Below are 25,450 nucleotides of genomic sequence, written 5' to 3'. Positions count from 1 at the left end.
CGTTGATTTGTAACACCACAGTCCCATCTGCCTCCTTGTCTCCCTCACAAGTCAAGCTGAAGGGGTGACAAATTACAGCCTGTGACAGAGTCAGGACAGAGGGCTGCAAGAGCATGTGGGAAGGCAGATATGTTAGCCCTAGAATGTTAAAGGCCCCCTTCCATATAATCTGAGAAGGGGTTACCTCAGGTCAACTAGGAACATCTGGATCCAGTTAAGGGCTGCCTAAGACCTTTTAAAACTAGGAGGGAGGGAGAAAGAGACAAGCTGCTATAGGCTAGTGGCAGCAGGGAAGTAAGCTTCTCCTGGAAGGGAGGCTGTGCTCCTTCCCATAGGGGAAGCAGACAAGCCTGAGTGCCTGCTAGGGGAAGGACTGACACCCTGGGGCAGACTACAGGGTGACACCCAGCCCCAGCAAGGAGGCAGGGGAAGGTATCACCCTTTGATTTTGTGTTTATGGGACTATTCCCCTTTTGTTTGGTGGAAGATCACCCCTAAGGCCTACCCAGGAAATACGGCCAAAGGAGCACAGAAGGGAGGAGGACAAATGCTGCCTACAGTGGGGTGGGGCTGATTTACCCCAGGCCCACTATTGCCAGAGTGGGAAGTGCTTGGTCTGGCGAGATGAAGGAGGTGCCTTGCCACACACCCTATAGAACTCTGCAAGAAACAGCCCTCAGGGCTACATGATCCAAACAAGCTAAAACTTAACCAGAGATAGGATGGCATTTGTCCCCTCCACACATGGATCTATCCTCATGGGTACAGTCCAAATCCTTATGTACAGAAATGTCAGAAAGCCTTTTGCAGCTAGAAATACGTTTCCAAGTGATGGCAGTTCTGACGACAAAGCAGAAGAGGTCAGCTGCAGCTGCTGATCATCTTAACCTTCACAACATCGGGTTACAGTGGATGAGAAGCTGGATATGAGTCAACAGTGTGCCCTTTTTGTCAAGAAGGCCAATGGCATTTTGGGATGTATAAGTAGGGGCATTGCCAGCAGATCGAGGGACGTGATCGTTCCCCTCTATTCGACACTGGTGAGGCCTCATCTGGAGTACTGTGTCCAGTTTTGGGCCCCACACTACAAGAAGGATGTGGAAAAATTGGAAAGAGTCCAGCAGAGGGCAACAAAAATGATTAGGGGACTGGAAGACATGAGTTATGAGGAGAGGCTGAGGGAACTGGGGATGTTTAGTCTGCGGAAGAGAAGAATGAGGGGGGATTTGATAGCTGCTTTCAACTACCTGAAAGGGGGCTCCAAAGAGGATTGGTCTAGACTGTTCTCAGTGGTAGCAGATGACAGAACAACGAGTAATGGTCTCAAGTTGCAGTGGGGGAGATTTAGGTTGGATATTAGGAAAAAAATTTTCACTAGGAGGGTGGTGAAACACTGGAATGCGTTACCTAGGGAGGTGGTGGAATCTCCTTCCTTAGAAGTTTTTAAGGTCAGGCTTGACAAAGCCCTGGCTGGGATGATTTAATTGGGGATCGGTCCTGCTTTGAGCAGGGGGTTGGACTGGATGGCCTCCTGAGGTCCCTTCCAACCCTGATATTCTATGATCTATGGCATAGAATTTTAAATACTCTGTGTATCACAACTGATTAGATGCTGAATGGAATGACTGCCACTGGTGTCTAGCCTTTGCCTACTATTTTTTATCTGTCTCATGCCACCAGTAAATCACGGTAACTGTGAGGTTGATTTATGGGGATAACATGCTTGAGAGTCATATTGATGGCCATGAACAATAGAGGGTCATAATATCCTACTAAGGACTTGTCTATATGACCAGTTAGTGAGTGGCAAGCTGGGGAATAAATGTATAGTGCACTAGCATGCTACCAACTTGATAGCATCACAATCCATGGTGGGTCAATGACGCAGGACCACTGACTCTTCTGCCAGGAGTTATAGTGAGTTCTCGCTAGAAAACGGCGGTGGTGAAAGTCAGACCTATGGATAATGCTAATTTTAGAAAAAGGTCCAAAAGGTCCTCTCAGATACACACTTAGTCAGAAACCAGCGGGTGCAGGCCAATGTTTGTCATGGTGGCCAGAAGATCCTAGAAAATCTAAAAGTGTCATCTGTATGGACACTAAAGTCATCTACGACTATAAGCATGGACAACTCCAGGATCAGACTGAATGAACCTTGGCCAGCTCATCTGATAAAAATAAGCAGAAGAATATCCATATAAAGGAGATCAGGTTGTACACTCAGATGATCTTCCAGCAGATCATCAACAATGAAAACAAATGCCTAAAATACACCTTTTATATCTGTCAACCATATTGGGGTCTCAAGACTTAAACTTTCCTCACTGATTTATGTTCCTGAAGTTACCTTTTTCAAAAATCAAAGGAGAATGCACGGGTATTTCCTTACTTTTTAAATCATATGTGATATTACCTCTGAAAAGGAGTCTTAAACTACAATTGCTCCCATGTTATTTCCCTTTTTGTTTTAGATTAAAATAAAATTGGGAAGCCATATCTAAATAGAGTCTCAGCTTCAGAATCATTATGAAAAGCACTGATGCATCAGGGTGCCATCCTGTTTCCCTGGAATCTGTGGCTCTATATTTGGGGATTATTTCTGCTTTGCCTCCAGGCTACTGCTCATTCTTTTTCAGAACGAGCCAGACTGACAACTAGCCAGAGGGACCCAAGCATTCAGGTTTGCGTCTAGCTAACTGGAACCAAAGCTTCTTTTTTACCACTTCAAACAAGAGATTTGCCCAATTAGCCATTTTCACTGTTAAGCTCCATCTGGGTGCAGTCTTGTCAACTGGAGAAAATCCTTCCTATCTGTTACTTTAATTAAGTTTGCCTTGTTGACACAATCTCTGCTGTTTTCCTGGGACATAGGTTGGCTCCTTACTTGACTCTTGGCCCGTTTCCTTGCTGCTAGGCCTTGCTCACTGGCTCTTGCATCTGAGACTCTATTTGAGGACAAAGGCGGGCAAGGCTTACCATAACAACCAGCATTTGTACATCCTGTCTCATGACAATCTTTAAAAATTACCCCAGATGGTGCAAGTAGGGATAATAATGTATCCTTGTGATGGGGCAGATAGGCTGCATGTTGGCAACGAGAGGTTTAATGAGAGCCCGTGGGCCCAGTTACACCTATAGCAAATATTAGGCACAGAGACAGTAATTAAAAGGAGGAAACCTAGCTCAGTTCGGGGCCATCCAGGAAAGACAGCAGAGCTCTGCTTCTCCTGAGAGAAGCTTGATTGCAGCCCAGTGCTGTGTTAGTTTGACAGCCTTATGAGGCCCTACTAGAAGGGACGAACAGACCATCTGAAGCACAGACTTTCTGAAGGCAAGCCTTGAAGAAAAGGGCAAGTTCCCTCCGAATGTTCATCAGATTATCCTGGTTTGAGCTGTGGTTTTCTGGTCCTGATTTCTGTTGGACTATAGCACTACAGAATGGGTAGATGCCTTGGTGGAAAGTCAAAGCACCAATAATTTGGATCTCACAAGAAACAATGACCTACCAGTAGAGACCTGTGGCTGGATGAGTCATGTCCTGATGGGCCACAAGAAGGTGCTGCAGAGGCAACCTGGTCATGGGCCTCTATTCATTTTTAGAAACTTTACAGAGATGCATCCACAGGGGAACATATTGAAACAGGAAGTCCAAGACTGCAAGTAGTCAAAAGTGGGAAAAATAAGAAAACAGCATCTTAGAGCTGGAAGAAAGGGTTTTGATATAGAAAAAAAAATATTGTTGAGAGACGGTGAGCTCTTATCTTGCCTTGATGGCAATTATAGGAAGTGAAGAGTTAGTGTGTGAAGGAAGGAAAGGTGTAACCAGTGTCTTTGGCCAGGTTCAGGACAGTACATTGCTCCCTTGTTCGTCTTCCTGGAAAAGAGCCGAGCATTCTTGCTGTTTCTCAATGCACAGAAGGCTCCAAACTTCTCTTTGATCGCTTATGGGCGTAACACAAGAATCACTGGGAAATTATATGGCCTGTCTTAAGCAGAAGGTTGGACTCGATGATCGGAATGGTCTATTCTGGCCTTACATTGCAATGCATTGGGCTCTATTTTGGCTGACCTTGATGACTGAATCACTTAAACATTTATTTATCCTTACCTGTGTTGGACTCCATTAACAAACAGATTTTCTTTTATCCATCTGAAAAGAAGGAGAGCTTCTCTGGGAGAAGTTTTATTTTTACAGAATGTAATTTTTTTGAAATTTCCCTGGCTGTTGGATAAGGCTGTTGGAAATTTCCCTGGCTGTTGGACGAACGACAAGAACTCTGATTCACTCTTTTCTCCCAATGTTAGGACCTTGTTAGATTCTTCCCCTTCCGCTGCACTAGAGAAAGATGAACTAGAAGTTGAAAGGCCATATCAACCCTGCTCTAGTCCTTCTTCAGCAGCAGTAAATAGTATTAAAAGTCAGAAAGAGACACCCAGAAGTGTCATAATGCATCTACTGCTTCATCCAATATCTTTGGATTTTCTTTCCCGCATTTAAAGAGCGGGGGGAATAAACCACACTGTTAAATTCTTTTATTGCCCACCCAGACAAAATATCCAAAACAAATAGTTGAGGGGAATTTTATTTCTCCAAGGATCAGGGATGTGTAGAGTGCTGTAACTACAGAGCCGGAACACAGGATGTGTAGGGCCACTCTTTTGCTGGCAAGGCTCCAAAGAAGCAGGGAGTAGACCCAAGCTTAGAGCAGCTGGTCTGGTTCTGATCCCCAGTCTACCTGGAGTCAGAACATTAAATCCTGATCCCCACTGACAATGGGAGTTAGTGACTTCAATGAAGCCAGGATTTCACCCACAGTACCTACAGTAGGATGGGTACTCAGGAAATAATAGATAACAACAAAAACTTCTATGTTAGCCTGCCCATGCATGTGGCTTAAGGTGCCAGCACCAGTAAAATACAGAATGTTGTCATTTAAAACATTAAAAGTACCATCTGTGGATGAGAAGGATGGTGTTGTAGTTGCAGGACAAGACTGAGAGTAAGAGGATTTGGACTCTGTTTCTGACTGCCGCAGACTTGCTGTGTGGCCTTGGGCACGTTTTTTAAGCCTCAGTTTTCATAAGTGTCCACTAATCTGAGATGCCCCAATTGGGGGGGGGGGAGGAGGAGAGCGGCAAATTCGAGACAACCAGGGCCTGATTTCAGACCAAGCTGGAGAGGAAGGATGCATTGGTGACCCAGTGGATGGAGTGAGATGTAATCTCTTCTCTTACCAATCAATCAACAACAAAAAAGGCATAAAGCATCCCTGCAGGGTGCAGAGAGGTGCTTTAAAAATGCTTAGCTAGCCAGAAAAGCCTCTGGAAACTGTAAGAGTCCTGGCCTATGCTATATCTAGCAGGAAGCATCAGTGCTTGAAGACGGACGGATACTTCATCACTGGATCTGTAGACCATGTGGAAGTGCTCTGTGGAGCACAGTCTGAGAACCATTGCTCTGGGGTATTTCAAAGGTAAACATTACAAAACATCTTCATTCAGGCCCCCACACCACTCCGTGAAGTGCCACATTAGCAGGCAGATTTTAAAAATGGTATGATTAACAGAGCTGAGCAGCTGTTGCCCCCACCATGCTGGTGCCACAACCTTGCCAGCCAGTACCATTTTATTTTTAAACAGTTTCCTAATTCAGTATGTTCTGTAGCGTAGATGAGACCTCATTTCACACACAACATGGCCCACATTTTATTTTAGTCAAGTCGCAAACACACCCAGAAACAGCAACAAAAGACCTCTTCATGGACCTCTTCAAAATAGTTTAGTGACTATTACAACTTCCAAGACGTCTAAGCAAGGTAAGATGAATGCCTGTCCCCTTGAGAAGTCTTGACAAATGTATTCAAGGTTTAGACAACAGATGTCATCTGTATGTATGTACTGGTTCAGTTTTGATACCCATCGTATATTATGTGGATACCTACTGCAATCTGAGTGTTGTTTAGTTAGCATGTACTCCAGTTCTGGTGAATGGCCAGGACTCAATCTATTTAATTGAGGTTCGGTCAAGGAGGGGAGAACAGGAAATGTACACTACTTGCTTAATGCCACATTTGGCAGAAGTCAACATTTTTGGAAATAATAAAAACTAAGTCTTGGCGGTTGTTAATAAAACAACATAGGCACGTAGTTTGTTTGATTTACTATTACCTCATTTTCACTCGAAATATTGCCAAAACCATGTTCAATAACAGTGAACAGATGGTCAAGATTTTTTTAAACTTTGAAGATAATCCTCTTCCCAAATAAAATGATGGCATTATAATTGTAATGTCTTCCCAGAGCGGAAACTGATCAAGCATCAAACATCACTTACAATCACAGGCCAATATTTATTAACGCAATATTTATTAATGCTGAAAGTGCTGCATTACTATCAAAACTACTCAACACATCAAGACAGCTTGAAAGGATTGTTATAGACGGTGTTTGGAGGGGAATGGACTGGGTGCTGCTGATTCTTTTCTCTCCAGTAGCACTCAAAAGCACATGTCAGATTGAGGCCCCATCATGCTAGGCACTATACAGAATAAGAGAGTAAGAGAGTCCCTGCTTACAGTTTAACTTCAGACAAGACAATCAGCTGGTGTAACAAGCAGGGTGGAGAAGGTGAGGAAGGGAGGACAAGGTGATTGGTGGTTACATGGGCTAGATACATGCACAATTTTCAAGTTTGTGGCCTCTCTTGTAGATCTTGAGGGGGAATCTGAAGGTGGAGAAGATGGTTGCTTTGTGATTAGTTCCGGGAAGGTGTTATATGCGCAAGAACAAGCAAGGAAGAAAGCTGCCTCTTGTGCATGGGCAAAATGGACATCACTGGTGGAATAGACTGGAGGTGGGAAATGCAGTATGATATAGGAGGAGATATGTAGTGAGGAGCTAAACAGTAAGCACTAGATGCTTGTATTTGATACACAGAGGAGCTAGTGAAGGGATTCAAAGAGGTGATATGATCAGAATAACACGCCAAGAAAATGATCTCAGAATGGACCAGAGGGGGATGAGAAGGGGTCAGAAAGGCCAAAGAGGAGCAGGTTGAAGTAGTCAAGACAGAGGTGAAAGGGGCCTAGGCGAAAGTTTTAGCTAGACAGAGAAAACGCTGGTTCTTGGAGAAATGACAATACTTCAATACAACCCTGGATGTGTGGGGCTAGAGAGAGAGCCGAGTCAAAAATAACAACTGGCCTGGGAAAAGTGTTGCTGCCAAAAATTCCGAGAACAGAGAAGACAAGAGGACATGGTGGAAGCATGGGAGTTCAGTTCTGCCACGTTCAATGCAGATTGACAGTGAGACACCCATAAGGAAAAGTCCAGGAGAGATGCTGAGATTCGAGGGTAGAGGGAGGGAGACCAGTAAGGGATCAAATGTGTGAATCAGCAGCAAGATCATAGCTGAAGTCATGTAAGTGTGTAAGATCTCATAGAGAAAAGGTGTACAGAAAGAACAGAACAGAAACTTTTGTGACTCCTACCAAAACTGGGAGAGAAGAGAACTCCTCACGATAATGAGACAATGAACAAATGATTAGGGAAGTGGGAGAAAAGTCAGGAGAGAACAGAGTTGAGAAAAATGAAGGAGGGAAAAGGGAGAGGCGGGCACATTGAATGTCAAAAGCCACTGAGATCTCACAGAGAAAGAAGATGAAATAGGGGCCCTGAGGTTTCGCCAAGAGGTGATTAGAGACTTTGGTAAGAGCAGCTTCAGTGGAGTCAAGGGGGGAAGCCAGACTGAAGAGGGCCTAGGATGGAACTGGAGAGAGGACCGTGGTTGTAGAAGCTTAGAGGTGAAATGAAGAAGGTACATTGGGCAACACTTAGAGAGGAGCTGGGGTCAGATTGTTGGGTTTTTGGTGATGGTGAAACTCAACTTGTATTTTAAGGAGAAGGAACTTGCTGAGAAGGGGTGGGCAAGTGGGAGGAAAAGATGTTAGGAGGCAGGTTATTTCCAACTTGCCCAAGAAGAACAATTCTATCTAGAAACAAAAGGCATTTCATTTTCAATGTATCCTTGCTCCTTCCTGAACTCATATTAACTAGAGGACTTATTCCAAGGATCTGTATTATGAAATCAGTGTAATCTGCTGCTGTGCAGTGCCTCTCATTATCAAACTTGATCTAATAATGAGTAGTCACCACTAAAAAGTCAACATTTGTTCTAGGTTTATACACCAATGTATGTGAGAGAACATGGCTACTTCCTTTTTAGGGTGGTTGCGCTAAAATCTTTTAAGATAATGTTATCTCAGTATTTACAATTCTCTGGGGACGCCCTACGCGAAACATAGGGAATCCCTTGGGAACTGCAAATGTTGAGATAATGCTACTTAAAAGATTGCAAGTACTGAGGTAACATTATCTAGCCGTCCAAGGCAAAATTCAGAAAAAGCTCTGTTGTCTCAGCACATTTAAAAACAAACAAACAAAAAATCAGACTTTAAAATGTTTAAATTTAAAAATTAATTGGGGGAAAAAATAACACCATGACATTTGTCAATCAAATTTCAACCAACTATCCCAAGGGATGCTCCTCTGTGCCTTTAGTGAGTTGGGGATGCTAATCACAATATTAAGGTGAGCACAGGATCTTTGTTGCCAACATGACCTTAACCCTTGGTAAATAGCAGCTAGGTTACATCTTCCAAAAACGTGGCCTCCAGTTACTGTGTTCAGTCCAAATTTCTTGGAGATGTGTCTACCTCTTCTAACTATTTTGGCCTGCAGTGGTTGTATTCATTCATTGCCCATAGCTAATGTACCATGCATTTTCCATAGTTATTCTAAGTTTAGGGTGAAGCTGTGGAATCTCAGATATCTCTGTGTGGTAGATGCTGGCAAATGTATTTGAGTCAGAAGAGTGAGAGTCTTTACAGCATTAATGGTTTTATAATTGACAGGGCAGTTAGATAAATAACTTCATCTTATCTTAATGGGCTTGCATTTAATCAGGCAGAAGGGCTTTACAGAGCACATGATTTGCAACAGATACATTTATTGACATGACTACAAATCACACGAATAATTAAAGATAATTAGTAACACCATGAACTAAAGTTTAGCTCTTTCAGTAAACCTTGGACTTAAAAGCTACATTAGATACACCATCGCTGTATTAATTTTGGGAGCTTTGGGTGTCATTTCAATTTTTTCCTTTCCAAAAACCTGACTCTTTCTAGCAGAGACAGAGATGAAGCACACAGGACCAATATCAGTGGGAAGGCAACAAAATACACCAAGTGATGTTTAGAGAAAGCTGTATTATTGATATAAACTTCCAAGGTAAGTGAGCAGGCATCAGGAGATGGCACACGCTCCGCAAATACTACGGCTGGTAGTTTATCTTTGCAAGTGTTTAAAACTAGATGACAAAGTATAAAAAAATGAAAGCCAGCACCATCATACACAGATGCAAAACAAACTGTAGAGATGAAATGTTGCAGACCTTCTACTGCTCAATGCATTTCCACCAGCTCACATGAGATGCATGTCTCGGCAATAACGCCATCAATATGGAACGAACTTTTCAAAAGCTCAAAAGTTAACCTTGACCTAAGCTCTGGATCAAACGCTGAAGAAAGGTGTTGGTGTGGGGGAGGATGAAAAATGTTATTTTAACACAGTAACTTCTGCTGACAGTGTTACGTACTGATAATGTTTTAGCTGCAGATCACTCACCAACATAATGGAGAACATGTATTAGAACCACTGTCTTTTCATTTCCCTAAATATGAAAATTTATTTTAATCTCTTTAAATCTGTTAATTTTAAAACTGATCTAGCCAAAGTCAGATTTTCTTGGTACCCTTTTCTTCATAAATTATATTTTCCTTTTTGTAGGGTTTGGTTAGTTATCCTTATTTTTTCTAGGCATCAGGATTTTCATTCATTCCCCTTTTTCCGTTACATTTCCATTCAATTTCATACGAGCTAGAGAGTTTTGCTTCATTAGTTGACATTCCTGAACATATTTTTAAAGGAGGATTGCTATAAAAATGCAAGGGGAGCTGGTTACCTAATTTGCAAATCAGATCACACACAAGTACTGTGACTGTGTGTGTAATTACTACAAATTGCACTAATACCAGAGGGCAAGGAAATACAGGTGCACATTTGTACATGGACCTTACCCTGACCACTGTCATAAGCCTCCTTTTAAAAACTGAGTCTTTCTGTATTTATTTGATAGTTGCCATCTTAGCTGACATCAGGGATTGAACTCCAGACCTCGACACTTGAATCTACACAGCTTGACCTAAAGAGCTAGGTTCCCTAATTGGCAGCTGTCACATTCTCTATGGATTGAGCAGAAAGAGGAAATGTAATGAATACTGAACAGTGGGTTACTTTTATGCTGTTATTTATGTTTAATGTTAAACCTCTTGCACAAATCTTAATTTAGCATTTATTAACCAAGAGTAACTAAGTAAAATGAGCTGAGCTGATGTGTTTTGATTTTAAAACCAATATTGCCTAGAGGAACAAGAACAAACTCACAGAAATTCTTAGATTTATAGCAGAATTGTCCCTTACAATCTGTGCTAACTACTTATGCTAAACAATCAGTTCCACTTTGCATTTCGCTGAGACATTGGGAGTTCCCTTCCCAGGCCTGAAGAAGAGCTCTGTGGCTCATAAGCTTGTCTCTCTCACCAACAGAAGTTAGTCCAATAAAAGATATTACCCTCACCCACCTTGTCTCTCTAGGTTTATAATTGGCAGAATGAGGTTAATTTATAGAGCTGCCTTGGTTGTTTCAACATCTATGCATAATTGCTACACGATGTATTCCATCAGTACCAGGTACAGCAAGGGACAATGACTTGGCAAGCTTCTCCCACATTGTCTCACAATGCACCACAACTAAACTTTAAGAAAGGGACTATCTCTAAAGACTGGGCAGTTGTTGTGGGTGTGAAAAGCAAAATTGTAGTCTAGTCTCCTTCTCTCTGTTCATTCTATCCTTGGCTTCTTTATCTGAAAGGCTAGCAAGGCTGCCAGTTGTGACATTGGTTTTCATGAAGATGACACTTCTCCACCAGGCATTGGGCTTGTGCAGAATGAATTGAGCTCCACTCAATCAACCTTCGTCAGATATAACAATTTCCAGGGTGGAAACCTCAATCCCCAAACTCAATAGGAGTTTTGCCACTGACTTCAATTTAACCAGCTCAGTATTTACCAGAGCTGGATTTGAATCAATGACTGAGATCAAGGGCTCTTCCACAACTGATCTCTCATCCTCTAGGTTTAAAAGTTAACAGGGTCTGAATTAAACCTCACTGAATAACGTAAAAAAGGGAAAACTGTCCCCCAATCAACCAACCAGTCACCAGCACTTCCCAGAGTGAATGAAAAGCATAGGGACAGCTGGAGATACAGATGTGGTTTTGCACTAATACATAACATGACTTGTCACCTTGTTACTGGAATACTCAAGGTGGGCACTAGACAAATATTGCACTACACTGCCTTCTAAAAAATCTGGATTAGTCAGACAGATGCTCTCTACAAAACCCATCTCCATAGCTGCTCCCTTAAAGATATGGACATCTGATGCTCTTAAAACTGAGAGAACAAGTATAATAGTCTCTAGCAAAAAATAAGAGCAGAGTTAACATTTTCAAAAATGCCTAAGTGACTTAGGAGCCTACATTACTGAAAGTCAGCGGGACTTGGGCATGTTGGAAATGTTAAAAAGCCAAGTGAGTTCTCAGGTCAGCAATGAAAACAGTCTAAAATCTCTGTGACATCTTAACAAGAGAGACACCAAGAGCTCGAACTGCAAGGCCAACAGTGTGGCAGCCAGTTCAAACATCAAGCTGAACACTGGGAATGTAAAGAGACAACAGGAGGATGCTCCACATTGCCCAAGGGTCAGAGCAATTTATGGGATATTCAATCCAAGGAGCAAGTCAGGCCTGTGCCTCACTGTCAAGATCTGATCATGCAAGATGCTGAGTGTGCTTAACTCTCACTGATCTCTGTAGGAGTTGAGCTCTCTAAGTACCCTGGAGGAGGCACTCAGCGCTTTGCAGGATCAGGCCACTGAATTAAAGAAAGAACTATAATTCCTATTGGACATTTGAAGAACACTAGTTTGTTCTTTCTCTTGTATCATCTGCTTTGGTTTATGAAGAAGGCTAGACTCCCATGAAATGAGAGGATGGGAATAAAGAAATATTGAGCACTTCCTTTAAAAACATGCTATATGGACAAACTGCAAGACAAGTCAACTGTTCCAGAAGGTACGCTTTACACTGAAACAAGCACAGTCCAACAAGGCTTACACTTGCTTTATGTACTACAGCATCACAAGCAACAAGTGCCAGGAAAATGGCTTATTTCTTAGCCTTTGTGTTCTATTTATTGTTCACAATAGATAATACAAAAGATTTGCTTTAATAACTAAAAATTCTTCAGGGTTCTCAAGGACTTTCATCCACTTTGGTGACCGCAAATAATTAAATGCTTGGAATGCTCACTGAACTCTTTTTATACTCAGTTTACTGGGGTGCAGTGTAGTGAGAAACACAAAGGTGAGTGCTGTGTTTTGCAAAGGTGCTGACCAATGCAGCACACACTGCAATCAATGGCTGAGATCATATCATGAATGACTTGTTCAAGGCTACACAGTGAGTCAGTGGCAAAGTGGAAATAAAACCAGCCTCCTGCTCTACCCTTTAAAAATACTTCCCACCCTCCAAGCGAAGTTCTGAATAATAAACATCCATAGCACATGGAGTAACAGTGAAACATTCAAGAACTCAGGATATACTTAAGCACATGCATAAATCCATCTCAAGAATGTGCTTAAATTTAATCTTGAATAAGGATGTGTTCCTGAATTGAGGCTAAGAAACAGATTCAGCCTCATTAAGTTAACAGGCGAGTGATGTCCTGAATTTCCCTACCATGCACAGTTGACACTTGGAATAAATAATAACGCTGCGATTTTTTTTCTGAAAGGTGATTTTTTTCCATAGTGAAATAACTCATCTCTAACTTGCTAGTATTAAAAACTCTTTTTACAGCTGCTAGTGACTTAATTTATTATTGCAGATCCAAGGAGGCAGATGTTAGCTGTAAAATACACATTACTCTACCATTCAAGGGCTTGCTTCAAAAATATAAAAGGAAGGAGATACAGGCCACAGAGCTTTTGTAGATTGCAGCTTCTGTTATTCTCATTGGGAGATGCACATCAGGAAGTGATTACACTCAGTGCAGACTATACTGTATACCTGTCATGTAAATATATTTTTGTTAGCAAAAAATCCAGCTAGGAATTTGGAGAACTGAACTTTATTGTTCTTTCTGCAAATTTTGTTATGAAATTATATCCATGAAACAAATTGGTTGGGAAAAATCAGTAACATGACTGGGCTTTTTCTGCATGATGTAGTAAAGATCTGCCATATGGCGGTGCAGGCAGGGGAAAGGAACATGTTCTTTCAGCAAAAATAATTTGCTTGATTACTGATATCCAGGAAGTAATGTAGATACTCAGTGATACTTCCAGAGATAATGAGATCTTCCAGATTAATTCCCTCAATGCACCAGCAGAACTCTCTCCTAATTCCATTTCCTTCACTAAAATACGTCATGTTATCATTTATTTTGCCTTCTCCTGAATACAATGCAGAAGAGCACATATGCCAAAAAAAGGAGTGCTTGGGAAAAAATTAAAATAATAATTTAATAAAAGGTGAAGCCAAGCAGCTTCCCCTCATCCCGAGTCACACAACAACCAACCACAATCAGACCAAGCTGATAGCCCTCTCCCATTCAAACAGCCAACACAAAACCAGGAGAAATTTGGCAGTTCCTTATTAGTGTTGATTTGAGATTTGGGGTTTGAACAACCCACAAAACTAGGGTTGCCAACTTTCTACTGGCAGAAAACCAAACATCCTTGCCCCACCCCCTGTCCTGCCCCTTCTCTGAGGCCCCACCCCTGCCCCACCCCTTCTCTGAGGCCCCGGTCCCACTCACTCCATCCCCCCTCCCTCTGTCACTCGCTCTCCCCACCCTCACTCACTTGCTCATTTTCACCAGGCTGAGGCAGGGGGTTGGGGTGTGGGAGCAGGTGAGAGCTCTGGCTGGGGATGCCAGGGTGGGGCTCCAGGGTGGGGCCAGAAATGAGGAGTTCAGGAAGCAGGAGGGGGTTCCGGGCTAATGCAGTGGGTTGGGATGCGGGAGGGGGTGAGGGGTCTGGAGTGGGGCCAGGGATAAGGGTTTGGGGTACAGGAGTGGGCTCCAGGCTGGGGTGTTTGGAGTGCAAGAGGGGGCTCCAGGCAAGGGCAGGGTGTGGGGAGCGGGGGTGGGGGGGCGAGGGCTCTGCTGGAGGTGCAGATTCTGGGGTGGGGCTGGGGATGAGGGGTTTGGGGTGTAGGAGGTGGCTCTGGGCTGGGACCAAGGGGGTCCAGAGGATGGTAGGGGGATCAGGGCTGGAGCAAGGAGTTGCGGCACTGGGGGCATGAGGGCTCTGACTCGAGATGTGGGCTCTGGGATGGGGGTGGGGATGAGGGGTTTGGGGTGTAGGAAGAGGCTCTGGGCTGGGACTTAGGGGTTCAGAGGGCGGGAGGGGGATCAGGGCTGGGGCAGGGGGTTGGGGCATGGGAGGGGTGCAGGCTCTGGGTGGCGCTCACTTCAAGTAGCTCCCGGAAGCAGCTGCATGTCCCCCCTCTGGCTCCTATGCGGAGGCATGACCATGTGGAGCTGCACGCTGCCCTGTCTGCAGATGTCACCCATGCAGCTCCCATTGGCCATGGTTCCCAGCCAATGGGAGCTGCAGAGCCAGCGCTTGGGGTGGGGGTAGCACGCGGAGCCCTCTGGCTGCCCCTATGTGTAGGAGCCAGAGGGGGGACATGCCACTGCTTCCAGGAGCCATGTGGAGCCAAGGCAGTTAGGGAGCCTGCCTTAGCCCCACTGTGCTGTTGACCAGACTTTTAACGGCTCGGTCAGCACTGCCAGGGTCCCTTTTTGACTGGGCATTCCTGTTGAAAACCGGACAACTGGCAACCCTATCCAAAACTCAGAGAGGGGCTAAATCTAAACCAATATATATATATACACACACACATATATATATTTGCAAGAGCCCATGTGAAAGAAAAATGCAAAAATACATTCAGCATTACTCCCACCCCACAATAAAATTGTCCAGGCAAAGACCAGAACCAAATCTGTCATTCACAACCCTGTAGAAGCATTTGAGTATAGACTGCAAAAGTTTGTTATGGGAGCCAACATTGATTTGATTATTTAATATTTTGTAATTGTCTTTCTAGCTTGTATATGTAAAAGCTACTTGACTTTTTAAATCAGCCCTTAGATGACATAATGAAATGACTGGTTCCATTAAAGCCTTGTTGCAGAACTAATGAACCTCAACTTTCATAATAGTTTTCAAAAACCTGGCCAGGGCCAGTTTGGATGCAGCTGGTCTGCATCACTTCCCTTGTCTCATGAAGTCATTAGATGGAGGCTTAAGCATATTAACTTTGTTTTTTTTAAAAGAGGAGATAAGGGACGCAAGGACTGTTTTTCTTCAGCTAGCAAAAGAGCCAACATACCCGAGCACCTTTCTCTGGAAAACATTTGCAGCCCGCGCTGCAATCTCGACCCCCACATGGTCCGTTATAGGATTTCTTCCCACCCTGTAAAAGAAAAAGAGGAAAAATTGAGTAACCAGACCCTTCTCGGCATCTGAGATCCTTCGCAGTCAAAATGCTGTAATTAAGAGCTGGTTCAGTTCATTTCATTTCATTTCGATGATCTACATTAGTCATGCGGATTTGTTTGACATTAACTAGACAGGCTAACTAACTTGTACCTTTTAAGCAACTGGCTCATTTTCAGAAACTCTGATCATCTCAACAGGAGAAAATGTCTTTAAAACTGTTAGAGGAAAGACAGATTTATAAGCTGGGCCCTGATCATGCAAGGTGTTGAGTGCTCTCTAGGCCTTTCGAGTGTCACTGGCGTTGAGGCTGCCTTGGGATAATAAACACCCTACTAGTTTAGGATCACTCTTTGGAACTAGAGCTGTAGCTGATCCAACCTCCCATATCCAAATCCCACAGACCTGGAGACAGTTTTGACCAGACATCCCCAGATTTTTCCTCTTGCACACCCCCTTGCCAGTAGCAGAATGTGGCCATGCTCCCCTGGCCTGGGAGTGGAGTTGTGGCTGGGCTGAGGGCCGGAGCCAGCAGCCAAGAGTGAGGGCCAGGAGCCAAGAGCAGGGGCTTGGGGCAGGAGCACAGCTGTGGCCAGGGGCAGAACAGGACTGGGGACAGAGTGGGGACAGGGGCGCTCCCTCCCAGCCCCCTCATGGGGGCTGGGACAGGGCCCACCATGCCCCCCAGACATTCCTTTGCACCCTCTTAGGGGGGCACACCCCACAGTTTGGGGATCTCTGGTTTAGACCCAGATCTGACCTTTGTGGCTTATGCCCATCTCTATTTGTAACTAGTCTCAGTCTATGAGCTAAGCACATTTTTAATAGCAGGGGGGAAAAAAACCTTAGTACAGAACAGACATAATAGTGTAAGGAGGAGAGTAAGAAATGTAACAGTTTGAATGTACTTGAAAACCTGGGTCAGCAAATGGCATAGTACGTGAACTGGATTTAGAGACAGAGCTGACTGAATACCAGCTCCAATCAAAGAGCAGATCTCCTTCTGATTACGTAACTTGGAATTTTCTTGTTACATTTCCAAATAGCTATATATCACTGTAAAATTTCATCTATTATGTTTGTAGCAATGGAGAAATACAGTTTTCAAAGAATAAGTTACACAACAGTTAAATATGCCATTTGCCCTTCTAGTGACTAGTCCACACAGGATAAAAAGCCTGCTATAGATTCTTGCTCCTGATACTCCTTTAGCTCGAGTAATAGAGGTCCATTCTTAAACCCTTCTTAAAGTCCCTAATCTTACAACATGCACATCACAATCTTGAGTGTATAAGTAAAGATTTGCAGAATGTGTCCCTAAGAACAAAGAACGGACAACTGGGTGGCTCGTGTCAATGCAGGGCAGAGATAAGACTATATGGGTGCCCTAAGTATGCATTTCCAAACCATAATGTGTTTGGATTGTTTATTTTGGGGATAACTACAACATTCTTGTAAGTTTTTTTTTATCCCAGGTTCTTGATGTGAACTTTCCTAGTTTAATGTAGTGTTTTGTTTTTGTTTGTGTTTTTGGGGTGTGCCCACTGTCTGAGAATTAACTAAATTAGTTTAGTGAGACTCAACAACCCTTTTCCCTCTGAAGGTTCTCTGTCCATCTCAGGGTTGAAGCACATTGCTGGATCGTTGCAGGAGAGGCTTGCAACGCCACTGACAATGCTGTCCCAGTAATAGGACGAAAACGAGCACTTCATGGCTCTCAATCTAGTACCTTCAGGAGCACTATATTCATTCCATTCACAAAGAAAAGGGTTTTTTTCCCCCAATTTAAAAAATCAAAACAAAACCTCCTTTCTCTGATGGATGTGCTCAAGTGAATGATGCAAAGGGCAGTCTCCAGGTTTTGAAGTGCTGAATGAAATAACAGCTTCATCCCCAGATGACCAAGATATGTACGAGACAAGCCCAGGCTAGAGTCAAACATTTCCCTAGTAAATGCATTCTTGGAAAATATTTCTGAAGCCTTCAAACTTTCCTAACATCTGGAGCATAAGGAAGGAGAAGAGAAAAGGTCACACAAGTAAGCTTCTCACTGCATCTTAAAGAATCCTCATTACAAAGGCTTTCTCAAAGCAAAATGTTGCCAGAGAGGGCAACAGTATCAAGTCCAATACGAGGGTGATGTAATGCATTTTTCACTGAAGACTATTTTAAAATAATAAAACTGTATTCATTTGTTAAAATGTTGATGATCACATAGTTACTTGAGCAAGCTACTTCTTATACAGGGTGGAGTGAGCCTATATTACCAAAGAGCTTTAATAGCCAGTTACATGTTTTCTTGCCCTGGAGGTATGTTGCCTTGTACTGCAAATCAGTCATGACTGGGTCCATGCAATTGTAGGTGGCACCAATTCTAAGTGGCTGTCCTGTTTTAGGGACAGTTCCTGCAAAGTTCTTGCACTGCCCACTGATGTCCTAAATGTAGTAGGACATAAGGCCTCTAGGATCCTAGCAGCAGAAAGAAAGAAAGATGACAAGCCATAAGATAGCCAGCACAGGAGGAATCCTGATCGAGTCAGGAGACTGGGGCCGGGAAACAAAGGTCAGTTTACAACAGCCAGGAAAATGCAGAAAAAGAGAGAATCTCTTTGCAAGTCAACGGGATGCACTCCCATTAGGCAGCAACAGCCTTGTGCACCCATCTGCATGCTGCAAGGACATAGAGGAACCAGATATATCCAGGTTTTCATCCATTTCAGCCTTAGTTTTTGTGATTGTTTAGCTTCCGTTCCACCCTTTGCACGTCTAGTCCTTGCCCCAGTAGCCCTGTGAGCAAGCATGCACTTCCTGAGGTCCCATCTACTTAAAGTTTTAGTTTTTCTCCCAGGTGTAAGTTATGCAAGAGAAGTCTTTTTTCATCATAGGCGGCATGGACTCTTATCTAGTCCAAACTGCAGGTGATTAGACTAGACAGGCCAATTATTCTTTCCTAATTTTGTGTGTTTTTCCAAGTAACTTTATTTAGCATATGAACCTGCATAAGGCCCTAATCCAACTCCCAATGAAGTCAATAGAAATCTTTCCACTGACTTCAGTGTGAGCTGGATCAAGCTGTAATTGAGGTGTATTGAATACAAATATTAACCAGAAAAATTGGTCTGTGTTTCATGTAAAATGGCATGTTTGTACTGTATTTCTAAGTTTCCTATCCTGGCAGGAGGGGTCGTTCTACACACTTGCGAATGAAAGAATCTGAGAAGGGAAAGAAAGCAAACCAAAACTAGTTGGCTATGGACCAGGTGTTACATGTCACAAGTACTTTATTTAGGAGAAGTAGCTGACATCAGACACTCCCAGGCTGCTTAAATAGCAAATGGCCATGCACATAATATTTATGTGTATAACTTTAAAGGTCTGTATTTAACTTTTTAGAATGCATCCATCACTTCTGAAACAAATCATTCATCCATTTTTCACTAAAAAGGGGGGGAGGAACCCCTAATGTACAAATGTAAGGCTCATTTAAATATTTATAGATGGCAGTTTGAATATGTAAGCATGGGCACTCCAGGCTCCGCATGTGTGTCTGTATGTGTTTATATTCAGGGAAAAGATCTTTCCAACTGTTCTGCAATATTAAATTTCAGAGTCTGAAACTGACAAGGACTACTATGAGGGAAACAATACAAGGGCTAAAGAAAGAAGGGTCCTGAACATAGTGGGAAGTACTGTAGATTATAATAATATTGAGTTAAGCTATTTGAATATCAATTATCAGAAGCAGTTAGTTTTTTTAAAAATAGTGTAAATGTTTATTTTTCCATAAAGAATAAAACACATAAAAATTAAAAATGGGCCAGATTCAGACTTCATTTATACTATACCCATTTAAATCTGCAGTAACTCTTTTATTGATTCCAGCTGAGTTACTCTAGATTTGCACCAGTGTAGCTGAGATCACAATCTGGCCCATAATATAGAGAGAACATGTCGTTTATTTAGGATATGTCTATGAAAGTGAATAATTATTTTAAAAGCCATTCAAAAAACAAATGCTTCTGTAAAAACATAACATTCCTCCTGTTTTTGGTATATATCCATCAAGCGTGTATGTATAATTGATTTAGTCATAAAGAATCTGATCCAAATGGAAATCTTTCCATTGACTTCAATGTGCTCTGGAGCAGGTCCAAAGAAAATAAAGGAATATAACAGCTGGGATGCCACAAAATATGCCATAGGACACAGTTCTTGTGCAGCCTAACCAAGGGATTGTAAAAAAAAAATACACAATTACTACATCACCTGCAAAACCAAAAAAAAAAAAAAAAAAAAATATAGCTACAACATGGAGGGAAAAACCCAGCAAATTCAAGAAGTCATTTCCCCATAGAACGTGGGTTCTCAGCATGGGGTGTGCGTCAAAGACAGGTTTCAGGGAGTTGCAACCACTTTCCTTTTCTTTATGGGAGGGCTGTCCCATGTTTTTTCAGTTGTAACATAGCATCATGGTATGGGAAAGGCTGAGAACCACTGACAAAGGATCAAGACTTCTATCAACCAAGAAAAAGGACACTTCACCTCAACTGAGGCCAAATGTCTGCAGAGAATACAGATGAAGAACCAGCAGTGGAAGAGGCTAAACCAATGCAAGGCCTACTATAAACACCAGTCTATTAGAGAATCAGTGGTGGTAATGGACTGTAAATTGGTAGCCTTCTACCAAATTGGAAATGTGGGGAAGCAAAATGGGAGGGTGTGAGGTGCTACAAGACTAGAACACCTCTGTTCATAACAGGACATGAATCTCTGGTAAGAAAAAAAACCTAGAGGATGGAGAGAACCTAAGCCCTGGTCTACACTGCGGGGGGAATATCAATCTAAGTTATGCAACTTCAGCTACGTGAATAATGTAGCTGAAGTCAATGTATTTAGATTGACTTACTGTGGTGTCTCCACCATGGTGAGTCGATAGCTGCCGCTCCCCTGTCGACTCTGCCTGTGCCTCTCATGGCGCTGGAGTACAGGAGTCGATGGGAGAGCGCTCGGGGGTCAATTTATCGCTTCTAGACTAGATGCGATAAATTGATCCCCGCTGGATCAATCGCTGCCTACCGATCCGGCGGGTAGTGAAGACATACCCTTAACTATGGCTCAATACTAAGGCTGGCAGGATTCACCAGAAGAGAAGTAGTGAGCATGAACTGTTTTCCCCTCCAAGACTTATTTCCCACACTGCCAAACTGCAAAGAAGCTGAACGGATTAGGAGAGCTAAGGTTTCACATGGCCCAAAACAGAACTTTGAGGAGAAACTCCACAACCTAGTAATTATATTCCTGAGTTTGCAGGAAATGGATTGCAATAAAAACTTCTGGAACCTGCAGGGCAGCATATTTTCCAGATAGCTTGGGGGTCTCACTATTTATTGCTGATTACTAATTAGAATGTTAAATGTACAGTACAAGACATTCCAATAGCCTGGTATTTCACAGTAGAAAAACCTAGCTAGATTAGATAGATATACTGTATACCTAAATGTTTAACTATTTGCCATGTTAGCAACTTACGGCTACTATGAAAACCTTAGTTTTTCTCATCTCCTAACTTTTAAGTATTTAACATTTAAATTTTATATTTATAAAAATATAAATAGTTCATTTCTTCCATTGTTGTATTAACATAGTTCTAAGTATTATATTTATACATATATGTGTTTGATCCTCATCCTAAGAACCCTTGCCCATATGATATATGCCATTCTTCATTTAACTAGTTGCACTGAAGTCAATGCGCCAGATTCTACTCTGTTACATTGATGTAAATCCAGAATAAGCCCACTGACATGAATGGAGATCTTCAGGTTAAAAATCCATAAAACTGTGGATCATTGTTATTATTTATTATCTGTGTTGCAGTAACACCTAGGGGCCCCAGATCTGGACTAGGACCCGGCTGTGCTTGCTGCTGTACAAACACAGAATAAAAACACAGTCTCCACCACAAATAGTTTACAATCTAGTAGCGGACAAGAGATGTGGCAAGCTATTCACATTGCTCAGAAAGGGTATAAGTGATCCAGTTAAAATATTGCTTTGTCATATGCCAAGCAGATGCGTATGATTGTCAAAAGCCAGAAGTAAATTGATAGTCTTGCCAATCCAGCTTTCTGTAGAAACAGTTGCCAGGATTTGCTGGCATCAAAATAGCCAAACAAGTGGGAATAAAATTACGTTTGTGAGCAAAATCATCAGTTAAATTACAGTGCAAACAGAAATTAATTCCGTGAAGGACTCCACATTGCCTGAACTCATTTCAACTTTCCTTCTGGGAGAGTCAAGAGGGGAGCCTGAACTCATTTCAACTTTCCTTCTGGGAGAGTCAAGAGGGGAGTCCTAGCTTGTCCTGACTGCTCAGTTCTTTTTAAAGGACTCCAACTCCACCTTTTGAGGCAAGTGCCTGCCATCTGCTGGGCTCCAGCCAAGACCTGAAACAAAATCCAACCAATTCTACAGAAAAACACACAGGGGAGACGCCCTGGCTCCACTGAAGTCAGCAGCAAAACTCTCATTGAATTCAGTGGCACCAGGATTTCACATAGAAGGGGGGGAATATCTTTGAGGTCTCTGTTTTCAAAATCAGTATGTTTCTCCTGCAACTTGCTGAATATTTGTAAACTATAAGCCAGTGTCAAATTGTGTTGAGCATGACAATTTTTCCCCACTGGATCTAATGGAGTGTATAGAGCCCTATTCCAAAATACTGATCTATATCACAGTAGATTCCTACCTACACACCAGCTCTCATATATGGTATAGACTCAGGGTATGTCTGCATTGCAATCAGAGGTGTAGTTTAGCTAGCTCAGGTACCAACAGCAGTGAAAAGCTGCAGCAGCACAAAACTGTAAAATGGATTATTAGCCCTTCACCCTGAGTAGCACCTTATTTCTCACATAGTCCAACTGAAGCAAATGGGCTACTTGCCTCCAGGCACTGCTGCAACCAAAATATTAAATAACAACAATGGTTATTTGATGCCAGTGAGAAGATCAGAATCTGGTTCTGAGCAAGTAGGAACTCTGCTGATAGCTTCCAGATTTGTTGGTAGGTTGCTATACATCTTTTTTGCTGAACAGTTGATCAGTCAATACATGGGTGGCTAAAACCAGATCGTTTATTTATGGCCTACATCAGCAGGGACGAAATTCAAAGCCACCAGCTTATCTTTTATACGGAGCCTATTAAATGTGAATTTGTAACTAATTTACTAGTTAACGTTCGGGTTCACCACCTTGTTAGACAAACCGATTTCCTCATACATTTTCATTCCTTTCACAGAACTGACAAATATTTTAACTAGCAGCTCAGGTTAAATGAAAGATATTAAAAGAAACTAACCCTTCATCAGACTCAAAAGACACAAAGGGAAAATCCCGATCCTGTTGAAGTTAATGACAAAACTCTCATTGACCAGAGTCCCCTCCGCCTTTATTTATTTATTTATTTATTTATTTTAAACGTGCTATTGTACTGTACTGGAATTTCATTTTATGTATTCATTTATTAAAATCATACAAGTTCATGTGTTTTTTAAAAAAGCCAAAAATATAGCTGACCCCTGTAAAAAGATCAATTGCTGATAAATTCAGTAATGTAGTACGTTGTGTTTTCTGAGGAGACAAAATTTCCCGTTCTTTTAATAAAGCTCTGGAGCAGATCCTGCATTCCATACTCAGGACAGTAACTCTTACATAAACAGTCTCACTGGCTTCAATGGCCAATGGGACCATTCGCCTGATTAAGAGTTCTAGGACTGTGCCCTTAACACATCTGTCAAAGTTCAGCCTCTTAGTTTCGTTGGTTTGATTTTCATGCCTACCCCATATCTCATTTAGACCATCTCTGGAGAATTGCAGCAGTGATATCCAAATGATCAGATTCCTCTCTTCTCAGAGACTTGGTGCTTTAGAACAAGCAGCTCTTTTGCATCACTGAATTAGATGGATGTGATCCTCATAGGTTTAAATTATCCAATATCCACATGCTAGGTAAAGCAGTTTTGAGCAATACAGTAACTGCTGGGATTCAGATTTAGTGCTGCCTGTCAGGTGATAAGTGTTTTCTACTTCCAGTGCCAATACAGTATTTCATTCCCATAGTATCAGCTCACACAGCGTCCTTCTCCTCCTCAAATCACCATGCAATGAACAATATATCTTTTAGCCATTGGACACTGGTCTCGGCACATCACTGGAAGAAGAGTAATAAAATGTTTAGGAAAACGTATTAACAACAGCCTCTCAAATAGTATCACATAACTTAGACAGTCAAAAGCTTTATCCTAGTGGTTAAACACTAGGAATGCCTCTTCATTCATTCCACCAAGGTCTCTATTATTGTCCGCAAAGTTGCTAACATAGCCCTTGTTCATCTGCCACAGTGAAAACTGGTCTCTTCATCAGAGTTCACCCTCTTTGCTTGGTTTTAGGAATATTGCAATTATTCTAAGAGAAATCTTCCTGACATAGTTAGCTGGGCCACCTGTTGCATAATTACTACATGTCAGAAAATAAACAGCCTTATACAAGACAGAATTATCACGTCTTATATAGTCAGTGTTATGGCAAGAAACACACTGCACCATGATCTATTATAATTTCTATACAGACAGCATCCACACCTGAAGCATTTCCTGACCTTTAGGCCTTGAATAGCATGCCTTACTGCTTCCAAAACTAGATCCTATGAACCAGACTCTGTGATTTATATTTAGAACCTTCACAGTCCAGCCACGGACACAAGCTTGGCGAGAAATAGTTGGGGTTTTTGTTGCTGCTGCTGCCGTTGTTTCTTCTATACATTAGAGTTCACACCTTCTTTCTTAGGGGTGAAATTCATGCAGAATATTGCGCTGGGCTTTCTGCACTATTTAAATACTTTTGGCAGGTATGTATGCATGCGTTAGAGAGAGACCACACATGGGCCATGGGGGGAGCCTATTTTTCCCCTCACACTAGGGGATGTGGGAGGGAATTCTCCATATAGGTCTCATGCAGGCCAGTGCATATGGCAGCATAGGGGTGGTATGCTGTGTCATGTCCTGGGAACAATGATTATGCAAATGCATTACCCCCCAAAACAAGGAGCTGCAGAATTACTGCAACCCATAGTATGCAGAAGGGATTGCCGGGGGGATGGACTGCGGGAGCTATACACCTTGACTCCAGGTTGTGGGCAGAAGAAATATACAGAGGATTTGCTTTAACCCTTGGTTAAGAAACTGCTCCACTAATGAGGGGTTTTTATAATGAGATACGTTCTCTATGAGTAGCAGAAAGAGACAATGGGAAATTTACCTGAAGACAGATTTCAGGAACACATTGATGTGTCACCATAGCACATAAAGCTAAAAAACACATAACATTCGGACAGAACGAGACTCTGATTCTCCATTATGATCTGCCTGCCCTCTTTAGGCCACTCTCCACTGAAGATGGGCTGGATGCCCAGTGTGCAGGGATAAGCCACAAGTCTGCAGGGCCAGAAACTATGCCCCAGGTCCTCAAGATATGATCCTGGGAATCAAAGTTAAATAAATTATTCGTACCATGACAGTTCACCAGTAGATTTTTTTCTGCATAACTGCTTCAAAGTCCAGATGTTATACCTGCCTAATGACTGTGACCACAAACAACCTCCCAAACTCGACATACAGTAACCAACTCCATCCAGAAAGAATTAAGATACTGAGGACACACACAACAGAGAGCCCCAATGGAAAAAAAGAGAGGG

At 42.4% G+C, this 25,450-nt stretch overlaps 1 protein-coding gene across 3 annotated transcripts in view; it reads right to left on the bottom strand.

Moving 5' to 3' along the window:
- The window catches only part of COL4A6 (collagen type IV alpha 6 chain), a 191,993-nt gene that overhangs the window by 106,187 nt on the left and 60,356 nt on the right, over positions 1-25,450 (bottom strand). For all 3 annotated transcript variants that reach the window (XM_073361233.2, XM_073361232.2, XM_073361234.2), the window contains exon 4: positions 15,591-15,674. In XM_073361233.2, the coding sequence (XP_073217334.1) occupies positions 15,591-15,674 (84 nt within the window). The remainder of the gene's footprint in view (positions 1-15,590; positions 15,675-25,450) is intronic.

The sequence above is a fragment of the Lepidochelys kempii genome, chromosome 9 (assembly GCF_965140285.1).
Source record: "Lepidochelys kempii isolate rLepKem1 chromosome 9, rLepKem1.hap1, whole genome shotgun sequence".
Taxonomy (NCBI): Eukaryota; Metazoa; Chordata; order Testudines; family Cheloniidae; genus Lepidochelys; species Lepidochelys kempii.
This window is presented reverse-complemented; position numbering and strand designations above follow the sequence as displayed.